This window comes from Vicia villosa, linkage group LG7 (genome assembly GCF_029867415.1).
Source record: "Vicia villosa cultivar HV-30 ecotype Madison, WI linkage group LG7, Vvil1.0, whole genome shotgun sequence".
Classification (NCBI taxonomy): domain Eukaryota; kingdom Viridiplantae; phylum Streptophyta; class Magnoliopsida; order Fabales; family Fabaceae; genus Vicia; species Vicia villosa.
The window spans coordinates 92,600,337-92,614,147 of NC_081186.1; the positions used below are offsets into that span (position 1 = coordinate 92,600,337).

Genomic DNA, 13,811 nt, shown 5'->3' on the forward strand with positions numbered 1-13,811 from the left:
GATTCCTGGGAGCAGAAGGACCTTCAACTTCTGGTGGGTCAACAACTTCCGGAATGACCAAGCTTGGGTCTTTCTTAGAAGGGTTTTCCCTCAGATAGTTAAAGAGAGTCTTGAAGTCTCAGAGCAGAACAGGATAAACAGGAATAAAGATAACAATATCCCTGCATGGATTTGCTTCCATTTCAGCAGCCAGTCTTAATTGTTCCATCTCATCCAAGAAGGGTTTCTCCTCAGCTGCAACACAATTTCTGAGAGGATGGTAGTATATACCATTATCATCCTCCAGAAGGTAACCAGGGTAACCAGGAGCAGCAACCACTAGTCTTTTCTGTACTCCCATTGCTTCTACTTGAAAATCCTTGCGAAATCTTCTCCAGAGATTTCTTGTAGAAACATCATCCAGACCATTTAAAAATGCATCCTTCAGAAGGTCTAGACTGCTAATCACCTCATGTCTGAAAAGTTCCAGGTAGGTATAGGGTTCAGGTTCAGGCGGATTGAAGGTGAATTTGTAGTCAGGGTAGAGAAGACAGTAAGGTTTGGATTTTCTGGTAGGTAAGGGATGGGATATAGAAGGTGGAGGTGCGGTGGATGAGGAAGAAGGGATATCTGAGAGAATGATTGATGAAGATGGAATATCAGAGATGATAGATTGAGAAGAGGATGGAGTATTTGTAAAGGGAATAGGTGAGAAAGATTTATCAGAAGGAGTTGGGGGAAGAATACTTAAAGGTGTGGGGTTTAAAATAGGAGAGGAGAAGGATGATGGAGAAGGATTTGGTAAGGTGAAGTTTATTTTTGGTTCAGATGGAGGTGATTGGAAAGATGGTTTAGGGACAGAAGGAGGTGGAGTAAAAACCTGCCTGGAGGTTTGTACAGAAGAAGAAGATCTGGTTCTGCGAAAGGAATCTCTGATCCTTTTATCTCTTCGTTCTTCAGAGTTCACCTTGTCAGGATCATAGGTGACTCTCAACTTCTTGGCTTTCTTACCCTCATCTTCTTGGGCTTTTCTTTTTAGCCTAGCCTTTAGTTCCTTCTGATCCTTCTTCAGAAGATCAGCCTTGGACGGAAGTATTCTGCCACGGATCCAAGCAGGATCAATATCTGATTGCTTCCTAACACAATCTTCCAGGTAAAGCTTGACAGCCTGATGCAGTTCTTCTTGAAACAAGGGGGCAAAACCTTCAACAGCAACTCTTCTTGAGAGAATGTCAGGAAAGCTTGAGCACACGGAAGGTACATTTTGAATGAGTTCTAATCTGAACAAATCCACACCATTGAAAATGGGACCTTGAACTACTCCAAGCAAATGGGATGCATTGAGTTTTCTGATGGAGTCCAGCACTTTGCTTTCAATCAGAATGTCTGAAATCATTCTTCCAAAAGGAATAGTCGTTCTTGAAATATGAGGGTACTTCGCCCTTTCGTCTTCTCTTGACTCAAAGATAGAAGTCTTCAGATTCTCAAACAAAATATGGGAGATGTTGATTTCAGTCTTTTTGCCAATGCAGAAAAGAGTATACTTGTGATCCGGACTGATGTAGGAGGAGGAGAGCATCCTCTTTCTATGGTGAAGGGAACCCAGAATAATCTCAGCCCATACTTTATAAAACGGCCTTAAGGTGCCTGTGTTATTAGAGTCAATTCCAAGAGTCTGAGAGATTTGTTGTTCAACTTTAGACCAATCAACTGATGCATGTCGAAAACCAGTCCAGCCTTCTTCATCATTCAGATTGTACAGCTTCCTGATGAGCTTTTCAGTGATAACCACTTCATGCCCTAGCACGAATGAAATGATGGCAGTTGGGGTAACCGTTGCATGTACCCAGAAATCCTTCACAAGTTCAGGATAAATTGGACCAACCAATCTATCAAGATACTTAGACCATCCTTGCTCAAATATTCTTGCATCACGCTTAAAGCCATTCGCTTTAAGATTGTTTAAGTCCACAGCAGTTTCACATAAAACTTCCAGTTCTTTCGTGGGTATTAAGCATGTTTTCAATGGAGCATACTCATATTTGCTTAGAAGGATCCGTGTAGAGGTGAGCTTTTCTTTTGAGTTCGATGAACAAGAAGATGAGTTCATGATGATTATGCTTTGAGATCAAATCAAAAACTAGGGTTTAAAAAAATGCAACGAAGGGGATGCACAAGAGAGAGAGAAAGAGAGAAAAAGAGGGAATGAAGATGAAGCGGGTTATTTAAAAGATTTGAAAATAAAGAAATCATTATGCATTTAATGAGAAATGACATTAGGAGAGAGAACATGGTAAATGAAATGATTTAACACAGTTACCTAGGTCGGCGTCTTTTCAACTGCACGCTTTGTACTAACCGCACAGACACGTGTTCACCATTAGATAATGGATGACAGGTGTGAAATATTCAATAGGCTTTACGCCTTCTGATTCCGATCACTGCTTCTGAATTGATCAGGTTTCTCTTCTGGTTCTGATAGGATCATCTTTCTTCCCAAGAATCACATCTTCTAAATGAGCTGAAGCAAGTCTAGGTGATCTTTTGACTGTTGGTTCTTCAGAAATCCTAAGATTCTCTAAAGATGCAGCAACTTGATCTTCTGATCCATTTCTTCTGAGACTGCCAGCTTCTGCAGCTTTGCTTCTTGGTTCTACTGCTTCTGATATATCAATATCAAAATCTACAAAATTCTCAAACTGCTTTGGTTTTTCAAAACCAAGCTTATCATCAAACCTGATATTGATTGATTCTTCTACAATCAATGTTTCAGTATTGTATATTCTGTAGCATTTAGAGCATTCAGAATAATCAAGAATGAAACACCATTGCTTTAGAAACAAACAAAACAGATGATTCCAAGACTAATAAACTTTCTTTTCTGATCTCCTACAAACATAGTTTCTTCAACAGATTTAAGTACCAGAACTTGGAAGACAGTCCTTCTTCCCTTCAAGTGTTGAGACCAACTTGAGTCCAGGTGACACGACATGTTGACTTTTATCTTCTTTGTCGCCAAGAGAATCTGCAAAAGAAATAGTCTTTTTCTTTGGTACCCACATCTTCTTGGGTCCTTTCTTGTTAGTTCTCCTCAAGTTCTGGTGGAACTTGGGTTTAGCAAAATATTTAACAGGAGGAACATAATGATACTTCTTATTCTGAGTTTCATGATATTTCCTAGGTTGTGTCACATGCTTTTTGGTGTGTGTAATGTGAAAGCTTTGTGCATGTGATGTGTGCCTAATATCATGGGAGTGGCCAAATTTAAATTGGTTATACAGAGGCTTGTATGATATTTTCATATCATCCACAGATTCAAGCTTGTATGGGATTTCACCCTCATAACCAATGCCAACTCTTTTGTTTCCAGACACAACATATATCATAGAAGCTAGCTGACTTCTGCCAATACTTCTAGATAAGAACTTCCTGAAACTTAAATCATATTCTTTCAGAATATGGTTTAGACTGGGAGTGGATTTTTCTGAATCAGAAGGAGATCCAACATTATTGGATAATTTTAAAAGTTTTTCTTTTAATTCAGAATTTTCCAACTCAAGCTTCTTAGTTTCGAATTCAAATAGCTTTTTTAGCTTTTTGTATTTGAGACTAATCTGAGACTTGTATTCCAGAAGTTCTGTTAGACTGGAAACTAACTCATCTCTAGTAAGTTCGGAAAATACCTCTTCAGAATCTGATTCTGATGTAGATTCTGATCCGTCATCTTCTGTCGCCATCAGCGCACAGTTAGCCTGCTCATCTTCAGAGTCTGAATCATCTTCTGACTCATCCCAGGTTGCCATAAGACCTTTCTTCTTATGAAACTTCTTCTTGGGATTCTCCTTCTGAAGTTTCGGACACTCATTCTTGTAATGTCCAGGCTCATTGCACTCATAGCAGACAACCTTCTTCTTGTCAGATCTTCTGTCATCAGAAGATTCTCCACGTTCAAATTTCTTTGAACTTCTGACGCCTCTGAACTTCCTTTGCTTGTTCTTCCAGAGTTGATTTAGCCTTCTGGAGATCAAGGACAGTTCATCATCTTCTTCAGATTCTGATTCTTCAGAATCTTCTTCCCTAGCCTGAAAAGCGTTAGTGCATTTCTTGATATTGGATTTTAATGCAATAGACTTACCTTTCTTTTGAGGCTCGTTTGCGTCCAGCTCAATTTCATGGCTTCTCAAGGCACTGATAAGCTCTTCCAAAGAGACTTCATTCAGATTCTTGGCAATCTTGAATGCAGTCACCATTGGGCCCCATCTTCTGGGCAAACTTCTGATGATCTTCTTTACATGATCAGCCTTGGTGTAGCCTTTGTCGAGAACTCTCAATCCAGCAGTCAAAGTTTGAAATCTTGAAAACATATTTTCAATGTCTTCATCATCCTCCATCTTGAAGGCTTCATACTTCTGGATTAGTGCGAGAGCTTTGGTCTCCTTGACTTGAGCATTTCCTTCATGAGTCATCTTCAAGGACTCATATATGTCATGGGTCGTTTCCCTGTTAGATATCTTCTCATACTCAGCATGAGAGATAGCATTCAGCAAAACAGTCCTGCATTTGTGATGATTCTTGAAATCTTTCTTTTGATCATCATTCATTTCGCTTCTTGTGAGCCTTACACCAGTAGCTTTAACCGGATGTTTGTAACCATCCAACAGAAGATCCCATAGATCAGCATCTAGACCAAGAAAGTAACTTTCCAGTTTATCTTTCCAGTATTCAAAGTTTTCACCATCAAATACTGGTGGTCTAGTATAACCATTATTACCATTGTATTTCTCAGCAGAGCCAGATGTAGATGGAGTTGGATTTGCTTGAGATTCACCAGCCATCTTTTACTGAAGCGTTTTTCTCTTCCTGAATCTTTTCTAAACACGGTTAAGTGTTTGCACCTTAGAACCGGCGCTCTGATGCCAAATGAAGGATAGAAAAACACTTAGAAAGGGGGGGGGGTTGAATAAGTGTAGCTTTAAAACTTGACTGATAAAAATAAATTGCACAGTTATTTTTATCCTGGTTCGTTGTTAGCTAAACTACTCCAGTCCACCCCCGCAGAGATGATTTACCTCAACCGGGGATTTAATCCACTAATCGCACGGATTACAATGGTTCTCCACTTAGTCCGCGACTAAGTCTTCTAGAGTATCCTGATCACAACCTGATCACTCCAGGAACAAATGCTTAGACACAAGCTAAGACTTTCTTAGAGTATCCTGACCACCACGTGATCACTCTAATTACAACTGCTTAGACACAAGCTAAGACTTCCTAGAGTATTCTGATCCACACGATCACTCTAGTTCCTTACAACTTAATGTAATCAATTATAAGAGTATTACAATTGCTTCTTAAAAGCTATAATCACAAACTTGATATTTCTCTTAAAGTTTAAGCTTAATCTCACTAATATATTACAACAGCAATGTAGTGAGCTTTGATGAAGATGAAGATTCTGAGCTTTGAGTAGAGCAGAGTTTCAGCAAGTTAATATGAGTTGTTTTATTCAGAATCGTTAACCTTGCTTCTCATCAGAACTTCATATTTATAGGCGTTGGAGAAGATGACCATTGAGTGCATTTAATGCTTTGCGTGTTCCGTACAGCATCGCATTTAATGTTATACGCTTTTGTCAGCTACCTCGAGCCTTGTTCACGCTGTGTCTACTGACGTTGCCTTTAATAGCTTCTAACGTTCCTTTTGTCAGTCAGCGTAGCCTGCCACTTGTACTTCCTTCTGATCTGATGTTTGTGAATACAACGTTTGAATATCATCAGAGTCAAACAGCTTGGTGCAAAGCATCTTCTGATCTTCTGACCTTGAAGTGCTTCTGAGCGTGATACCATCAAAACTTCAGTGCTTCTGCTTCTGATCTCATGTTCTTCTGATGCTTCCATAGACCCATGTTCTGATTCTGCTTCGACCATCTTCTGATGTCTTGCCAGACCATGTTCTGATGTTGCATGCTGAACCCTTTGAGACAAAGCTTCTGAGCGCTGAATTATGCATACTCTTTATATATTTCCTGAAAAGGAAATTGCATTTGATTAGAGTACCATATTGTCTTAAGCAAAATTCATATTATTGTTATCATCAAAACTAAGATAATTGATCAGAACAAATCTTGTTCTAACATAACTTTCTTAAGTGTAATGGCGCGAAGCGCGCTGGAGGGCGCGACGCGCCCTGGACAGAAAATGGTTTTACTATATAAAGAGTAATTCTGATTTTTGGAGATAATCATATTTTTCTTAAGAGCTCATAAACCCTAATCACTGTAGCAAACTAATAGTTGAAGATTGGAAGCTTTGATCGTCGATTAATCGCCTTTGATGCTTGTTGATCTTCATCCTTTACTTCTTGAGCAAGCTACCATTCTCATGGATAGCTAAATCTCTTTTGTGTCAAGATAAGATGTAATCTTCCTAGCTTTTTGTATGTGTTCTTGTGAATATATTATGTATGAACAAGTGATGATCAATATAGATGGTTTAGTTTGTTTATTAAAGCTTTTTCTTTGGTATAAGTGTTTGAGACATCAATATTTGTATCTAGATCTAACTTTATCATCCATCAAACTATAAATTGCAGACATGGATTTAGCGTTTGATGTTTACTTAGTATCGGTTTTAAAACGTTATTTGTATTGTTTAAAGGATGGAGAAATCGTCGGTTAAACAATACGGTAAATCTAACTATATCATTGCGGGCACGGATGATATAGGCGTCGATACGTAATTATGTTGATCGTTACCATGTTCATATACGTATATTTATAAGGAGACATACAAATTTAGGTCGATGAAATCGAATCTTGATACATTTTCTTTAACTTAGAACTTTCATTAATTTACTCTTAGCTACTAAAAGAATTGAATGATCTTTTGCAAACCTAAAACTAAAGTAACATTAACTCAAGACAAAATAGGCTATAGAACGGCGGTGATATCGCAATAATCCCTGTGGATACGATAATAACGAAAAGTACACCACAATACTCTTCCAACAGCACCCTACACACCTCAACACAATGGGATCTCGGAGAGGAAGAACAGAACCTTGGTAAATATGATAAGGAGCATGTTGAAGCAAAAACAGATACCTCATTACTTGTGGGGTGAAGCAGCTGCTACTGCAGCATATCTCATAAATAGAAGTCCTACAAAGAAGCTGCAGGACAAGACACCAGAAGAAGCATGGTGTGGAGCAAAACCAAGTGTTCAACATCTGAAGATTTTTGGCTCAGTATGTTTCAAGCATATACCTGATCAACTAAGAAGAAAATTGGATGATAAATCTCAAGTGATGATCATGGTTGGTTATCATTCAACTGGGGCCTACAAATTATATGATCCAACTAGTAGAAAAATAATGTTCAGCAAAGATGTAAAGTTTGATGAATCAAAATGCTGGAACTGGAAGAACAAGGCCTCAAATAACCTTGACAATCACTTCTACCTATCAAGTTCAGAGGCAGAGGAAGTTGAAGCAGAGGAACAATTAGAAATTGTTGAAGATACAGAAGTTACTAACAGGCCAAGAAGAAATACTCAACCACCAGCCAGGTTGAGAGAGTATGAAAGGTTTCCTGATCAAGCAGTCACAGATGAAGGTGACATAGTGCAACTAGCAATGATGGCTGAAACTGAACCAGTGTCTTTTGAAGAGGCTCTTAAACAAAAACATTGGAAGGAAGCAATGATTGAAGAGCTGGACTCCATAGAGAAGAATGGAACATGGAGGTTAGTTCAGTTACCCCCTGATAAGAAGTGCATTGATGTCAAGTGGGTATTCAAAACAAAACTGAAGCCAAATGGTCAAGTGGCAAAGTATAAGGCCAGATTGGTTGCAAGAGGCTTTCTGCAGAAGCATGGACAAGATTACTATGAAGTGTATGCTCCAGTAGCAAGAATGGAGACAATCAGATTGATTGTTGCTATAGCAGTCAAGAATAATTGGTCTATGTACCAATTAGATGTAAAATCTGCCTTTCTCAATGGTGAGTTAGAAGAAGAAGTATATGTGAACCAGCCACCAGGATTTGAGATAAAAGGAAAGGAAGAGTGTGTATTCAAGCTTAACAAAGCCTTGTATGGCCTAAAGCAAGCCCCAAGGGCCTGGAATAAAAAGATAGATGGCTTCCTTGTTCAGCAAGGCTTTGTGAAATGTGTAAATGAACATGGAATATACTGCAGAAATACCACTAATAAGCTCATTGTGTGCCTATATGTGGATGATATGCTGGTGACTGGAAGTAATGAGGATGAAATGAAGGATTTCAAGAGGAGTATGATGAAGATGTTTGAGATGTCTGACTTAGGAAATCTCACATATTTCCTAGGAATTGAGTTTGAAAAGAATTCACAAGGAGTTGTGATACATCAAAGGAAATATGCACAAGACATTTTGAAGAAATTTAACATGCTGAATAGCAAACCTGTCTCAACACCTGTAGACACAGGAGTAAAACTGTCCTTAGCAAATGAAGAAAAGGAAGTGAACTCAACATTATTCAAGCAAATTGTGGGCTCTTTGAGGTACCTGTGCCATACAAGACCTGATATTACTTATGGTGTAGGTCTGATCAGCAGGTACATGGTGAAACCTACCACCTCACATATGGTTGCAGCTAAAAGAATTTTAAGATATGTGAAGGGCACAAGCAACTATGGCATTCAATACTGTAAGGGTCAAGAGGGTGACTTAGTGGGCTATTCAGATTCAGATTGGAGTGGTGACAAGGATGACAGGAAAAGCACTGCAGCATATGTGTTTATGATTGGAAATGCAGCTTTTTCATGGAGTTCCAAGAAGGAGCCAGTGGTTGCATTATCTTCCTGCGAGGCTGAATACATTGCAGCCTCCATGGAAGCATGTCAAGCTCAATGGATTAATATGCTATTGATGGAATTGAAACTGACAAAGAATGAAAGGATGGAGCTCAGAATTGACAGTAAATCAGCTATAGATCTGGCAAAGCATCCAGTGGCACATGGTAGAAGTAAACACATTGAGACCAAGTTCCATTTCTTAAGAGATCAAGTAAACAATGGCAAGTTAGAAGTGAAGCATTGCAAGACAGAAGAACAGATAGCATATCTACTTACAAAGCCTTTGAAATCAAGCAGCTTTGAGTATTTGAAGATGAAGCTGGGAATGGCTGAGGCATCTAACTAAATGAATTAAGGAGGTGTATTGGTTTTAGTAATTCAGTTAGTTAAAATTAGTTGACCTTAGTATATGATATATATATTGCAGCTCTATTGTTTTGTACTAAGTGATATATATATCACATTTACTTCATTCAATAAAATAACTCCAATAAACTCTCATCACTTTGTTTTTATCTCTTCTCTCCAAAACAGCTAAAACCCTAAATCCTCTTTCTGAATAATCAACTCTGAATTCTAAGAATTGCATATATTTCCATTGATTGTTCCATCACTGCTGACCTTAGCATGTGTTATGATAATTTAAAAGAGTACAACTTAATAGGATGTTAATACATATAAAAGTGGATAAAAGTCTTATAAAAAAAAACTACAAATATAATATAAGAAGTGAGTCTATGATTAGAAATAGAAAGCGTAATATTATTTTTCGTTTTTTCCTCGAAGAAAGACTCTTACTCGAAGTTTGTTCAGTATATAGTCACTCATCGCATAGGAAGTTGCAACCTTTTGGTGCATTGACTCATGGCAAACCAGGTTGTAGAGAAAGGGTCTGATCCTCGTAGCTTGATCACATCCCTTCATTGGAGGAACTTCATCGATTCTCAATGGTAAAGTACCTTTACAACTCAATCATTTGTTTGAAACATACCGTACCAACACTAGTTTCATTGCATGCATATGATTTCTTCTTCAATTTGTTTATGATGTTGCTATTATTTATGGCTTGTTTGTTTCAAAAGTGTATAAAACTTTACCAAATGGGTTTCCATGCTTTTTGTTTTAATATACTGTTTCTCACATAAGGAAAAGCACTGTTACTGTTTTTTGTCTTGTTTTACAACAAGTTTGTGTAAACAAAACTTTATCAAATGGTGTTGTGACATTGATTGCAGTCTTCCGAGTGGGAATTTGTCGAGAATAACAAGTATGAGTTGAAAATGTTGGAAACAAAGTGTGGAAAAGTCCCACGTTGATTAGACAATGGGAAACTGGTTTTGGGTGAATATGTGGTGTATTTCTCACAAGGTTTTGTCTCGGTTGTTTTCGCTGCAACAGACTATTTTTTATAAAGCTTATAAGGACTTCTTCCTAACCGATGATTTATAAACTTATTTTTAATACATCTAGCACTGACAATTTAGATTGAGGGAGTGTAAGTGACATTTTAGATTGAGGGCGTATAAGAGACATGTGGTTACATTCAATCATAAGAGGAGTTTGCAGTGTGCTTAATGTTGCTGAGTTGAGGAAGATGGATTTCTGAAATTTAAGGACCAAGTGTAAAGTGGATACTAGAAGAAGAACAAATAAGATGACTACTCTTCCCATAGCTACCAAGATGTAGATTTGAAAAAGATGTTTTGATGGCCTAGAATGAAGAATGATGCAGCAGAGTTTGCATAACATATTTTGCATCACAATTCAAGCGATATATGGCCCGAGTCATATAGTCAATTGAATACAGTGCTGTGTGCAGTTGAATGACAAATTATCGGTTGGTATTATGGGTTGTTTGTATCAAATGTGTATAAAACTTTACCAAGTGGGTTTTGCATCCTTTTTGTTTTAGTCTACTGTTTCTCACAGAAGGAAAAGGACTATTACTGATTTTTGTCTTGTTTTATAACAAGTTTGGGTAAACAAAACTTATCATCATACACTGAGTTTTCAAGCAATGGCTTCTGATGCAGAAGCACCAACATTTTTGGTGGCATTTACATTCTTCTTTTTGTGCAAGTTGTTGATAATTATATTGTTGTAAACAGGAAGGATGCAAATTATAAACGAAGAGCCATTGCAAGCCTTATACAGGCAGTGTACTTGCTTGAGCAAGATAGACAAGAGAAGAGAACTCAAGAAAATTCTCTAGCACCAGAATTTTGGATTCCCTTAAAGTATAAGCTTACACAAATACTGATTGATGAAAGAGATGGATCCATTTTTGGTGCAATATTTGAATGGGATCGGCTCGCAGCATTGTCTGAGTTCAAGCCATTTAAACCAATTGGTGCCCCGAGAGCTGTTTTAGCACTCAGAGGAACATTGATAAGAGTCCCTACAATGCGAAGAGATTTTGTAGATGGTTTCCGTTTTGTTGCTTGGGAAAGCTTGAAGGACTCTGTGAGGTTTAAAGTAGCTACATATGCGGTAAAATCGGTTTGTGATAAATATGGAAGCAGAAATGTATGCATTGCAGGGCATTCTTTAGGCGCTGGATTCGGTCTTCAGGTGGGAAAGGAATTGGCAAAGGAAAGAGTTAATGTGGAAACACATGCATTTAATCCTCCTTCGGTTTCACTTGCTATGAGTCTTGGAAATATTGGAGAAAAGGCTGAGTATGTTTTGAATAGAATCAAATATATACTTCCTTCGGGTATCGAGGCTGAAGTCAACAACAGCGTGGACGAGACTTACATTATACGATTGAAGAAGATGATACCTCGGTTATCTTGTTTGATGGATACTAGTTTAGGAATAAGAAATTGGGTTCCTCATATTTATGTTAACAAGAATGATTGGATCAGTTACTTTTATATTCTATCCCATGGAACAAAAGAGGAGGTCGCCGATGTGGAAAAATTGGATCCTACAATTGAGCAAAATGAAGCCAAGTTGTTTGTTGTCTCAATGGAAGACCAGAAGTTTCTCGAGGCTCATGGCCTGAAGCAATGGTGGTCAAATGATAGTAATGTAGAGCTTAAGCATGGTAACCACAATAACAAACTCATAAGCATGCAACTTAAATCTTTGAACGCTAGTACACCTTCTCAGGTAGTACTTTTCTATTATCCACGCTATGTTTCATTACCTACTAGTTGCATAAATATTAGAGAAGCTTCGGATTATGTTTGGATCAGTATACTTAAATGCATGCCACGTCATATAAGTGGTAAAGCTCAAATCAACAATGATGGAGATGTGAGTTCAGGTATAGGTTTGGTGAGTTGGAATTGGATACCCTCATTATCTGGCTTGAAGAATACCGGTTATTGGGTGTGCAAATGGATTCCTCGCATGTATGTTGGTGCCGAAGAGAAGATGGTTGGAAAGGAGAATATGGATCCCGAAGACGGCCAAGTTACTCCAAAATTGCTTATTTTCTCGAAGCTCTAAAGTAAAATGGTGAAGTACCGGTGCACCCGTACTCATGGTGCTTTTGTTTTTTATCATTTCATTTCGAGTGAAAATTTGTTGCCGGATCTGTATGCTAACATGTCATTTGACTGATTCTGGCATGAGATACGATGGTTGACAAGGAAAACAAGGATCCTTTGCATTTGCAATAACATAGAGAAAGTCTCAATCTTAACAATGCAGTCTGCTACATGTCATTTTTTTCAGGTGTGCTATGTTTATATGTATGTTTTGGTATGATATTATTGATAACTTTCATTTCCTAAACATAATTAATTTAGAACAAGAGTATGTTTATTTTCTGACTTCATCTTTTATCTGTAAAATGAATTGAAACAATAATTTCAACTTCATCTAAAAGGATACTTTCAAAGATCTGCAATTAGTAAAAGTATTATAAACCTTGGTGTGCAGAGAGAATGCAGTTGAAAGGTGAAGCATAACTATAACTAACACAAGGGGAAATCTGGCTCCACATATACTTTCATCTCAATGAGCATTACTTTACCATGATAAGTAGAATAATTGAAACAAGATGCAATAAAAGAAAAGCATAATTTTCAAGCCCTGTGATTAGTCATACCAGTTTCATGCTTAAACTCTATTGGAAATACTTGTTGATAAGCATAAAGTTTGAGGGGAAATGGAAAATTCATTTAAAGGAATGACTAAACCAGCTTATTTATGCTAGGATTTGACATATTTAGTCTTCAAAACAACTTATACTTCAAATTTTGGTGCGTCAGTTCTTAAAGAATTGACACTAAACAAAGACTTATAGCTAAACCAAACACCAAAATAAACAGAACAACACCCCACCCACATACACCCGACCTCTCTATTCTTTCTCCCAACAAAATTATTTGTTAGATCCTGTGTCGGGGGGTTTGCTACAAAACTTAGATAAGAAGATGAAAACTGTGCGATAAAAGTGTGTGTTTGCACTAAGCTTTAGGTTCGATTCGTCCCCGCCAATTTATCTAAATTGGATACAAATGGACATGGTTAACCGGGGAATCTTCTTCGGATACTTTTGAAACATTAACATGAATCACACATTCACATTAAACATATCGGCAATATATAGAGAAATTCTTACCATTTGATAAAGGGAAACATCATTTGAATCACTAGCTGTTAACAATTGTTGTATACATTTCCATTCAAAAATATACTCATGTATCAAAGTGTTGACAATAGTGTATCCTTTATTATAATATATGATAAATAATTTGATATTTAAAATTAATTGAATAATTTTATGTTTTTGTTATTTGAAGACTATATTAATTCAATTTGGATATCTAAAAGATTAAAAATAAATTTAATTCTATAATTTGTATATCAAGATATTAAAAATAAAACACTTACGAGATGTGAAAATAGTATCAACAATATAAATATTTAAAAAAACACGAATAAATCTATAAATGTGAGTTTTTTATGTTAAAATAAGTGTTGTTTTGTGAATCTTGCATGGTGCCTGAAATTAAAAGAATCAACCATCTATCACTTCCTTTCTTT

At 37.2% G+C, this 13,811-nt stretch overlaps 1 protein-coding gene across 1 annotated transcript; it reads left to right on the forward strand.

The window, feature by feature from the left end:
• The first annotated feature begins 9,545 nt into the window (after positions 1 to 9,545).
• On the forward strand, positions 9,546 to 12,942 carry LOC131615854 (GDSL esterase/lipase At4g10955-like). Its single transcript, XM_058887023.1, has 2 exons — positions 9,546 to 9,760; positions 10,919 to 12,942. The coding sequence occupies exons 1-2, from the start codon at positions 9,675 to 9,677 to the stop codon at positions 12,264 to 12,266; spliced, it is 1,434 nt and encodes a 477-aa protein (XP_058743006.1). The 5' UTR covers positions 9,546 to 9,674; the 3' UTR covers positions 12,267 to 12,942.
• Positions 12,943 to 13,811: the final 869 nt, after the last annotated feature.

Excerpts from the sequence above, each read along its gene's own strand:
- LOC131615854 (XM_058887023.1), top strand. The coding sequence starts at position 9,675 with ATGGCAAACCAGGTTGTAGAGAAAGGGTCTGATCCTCGTAGCTTGATC. Across the intron at positions 9,761-10,918 it reads AACTTCATCGATTCTCAATG|GAAGGATGCAAATTATAAAC; the intron begins GTAAAGTACCTT and ends TGTTGTAAACAG.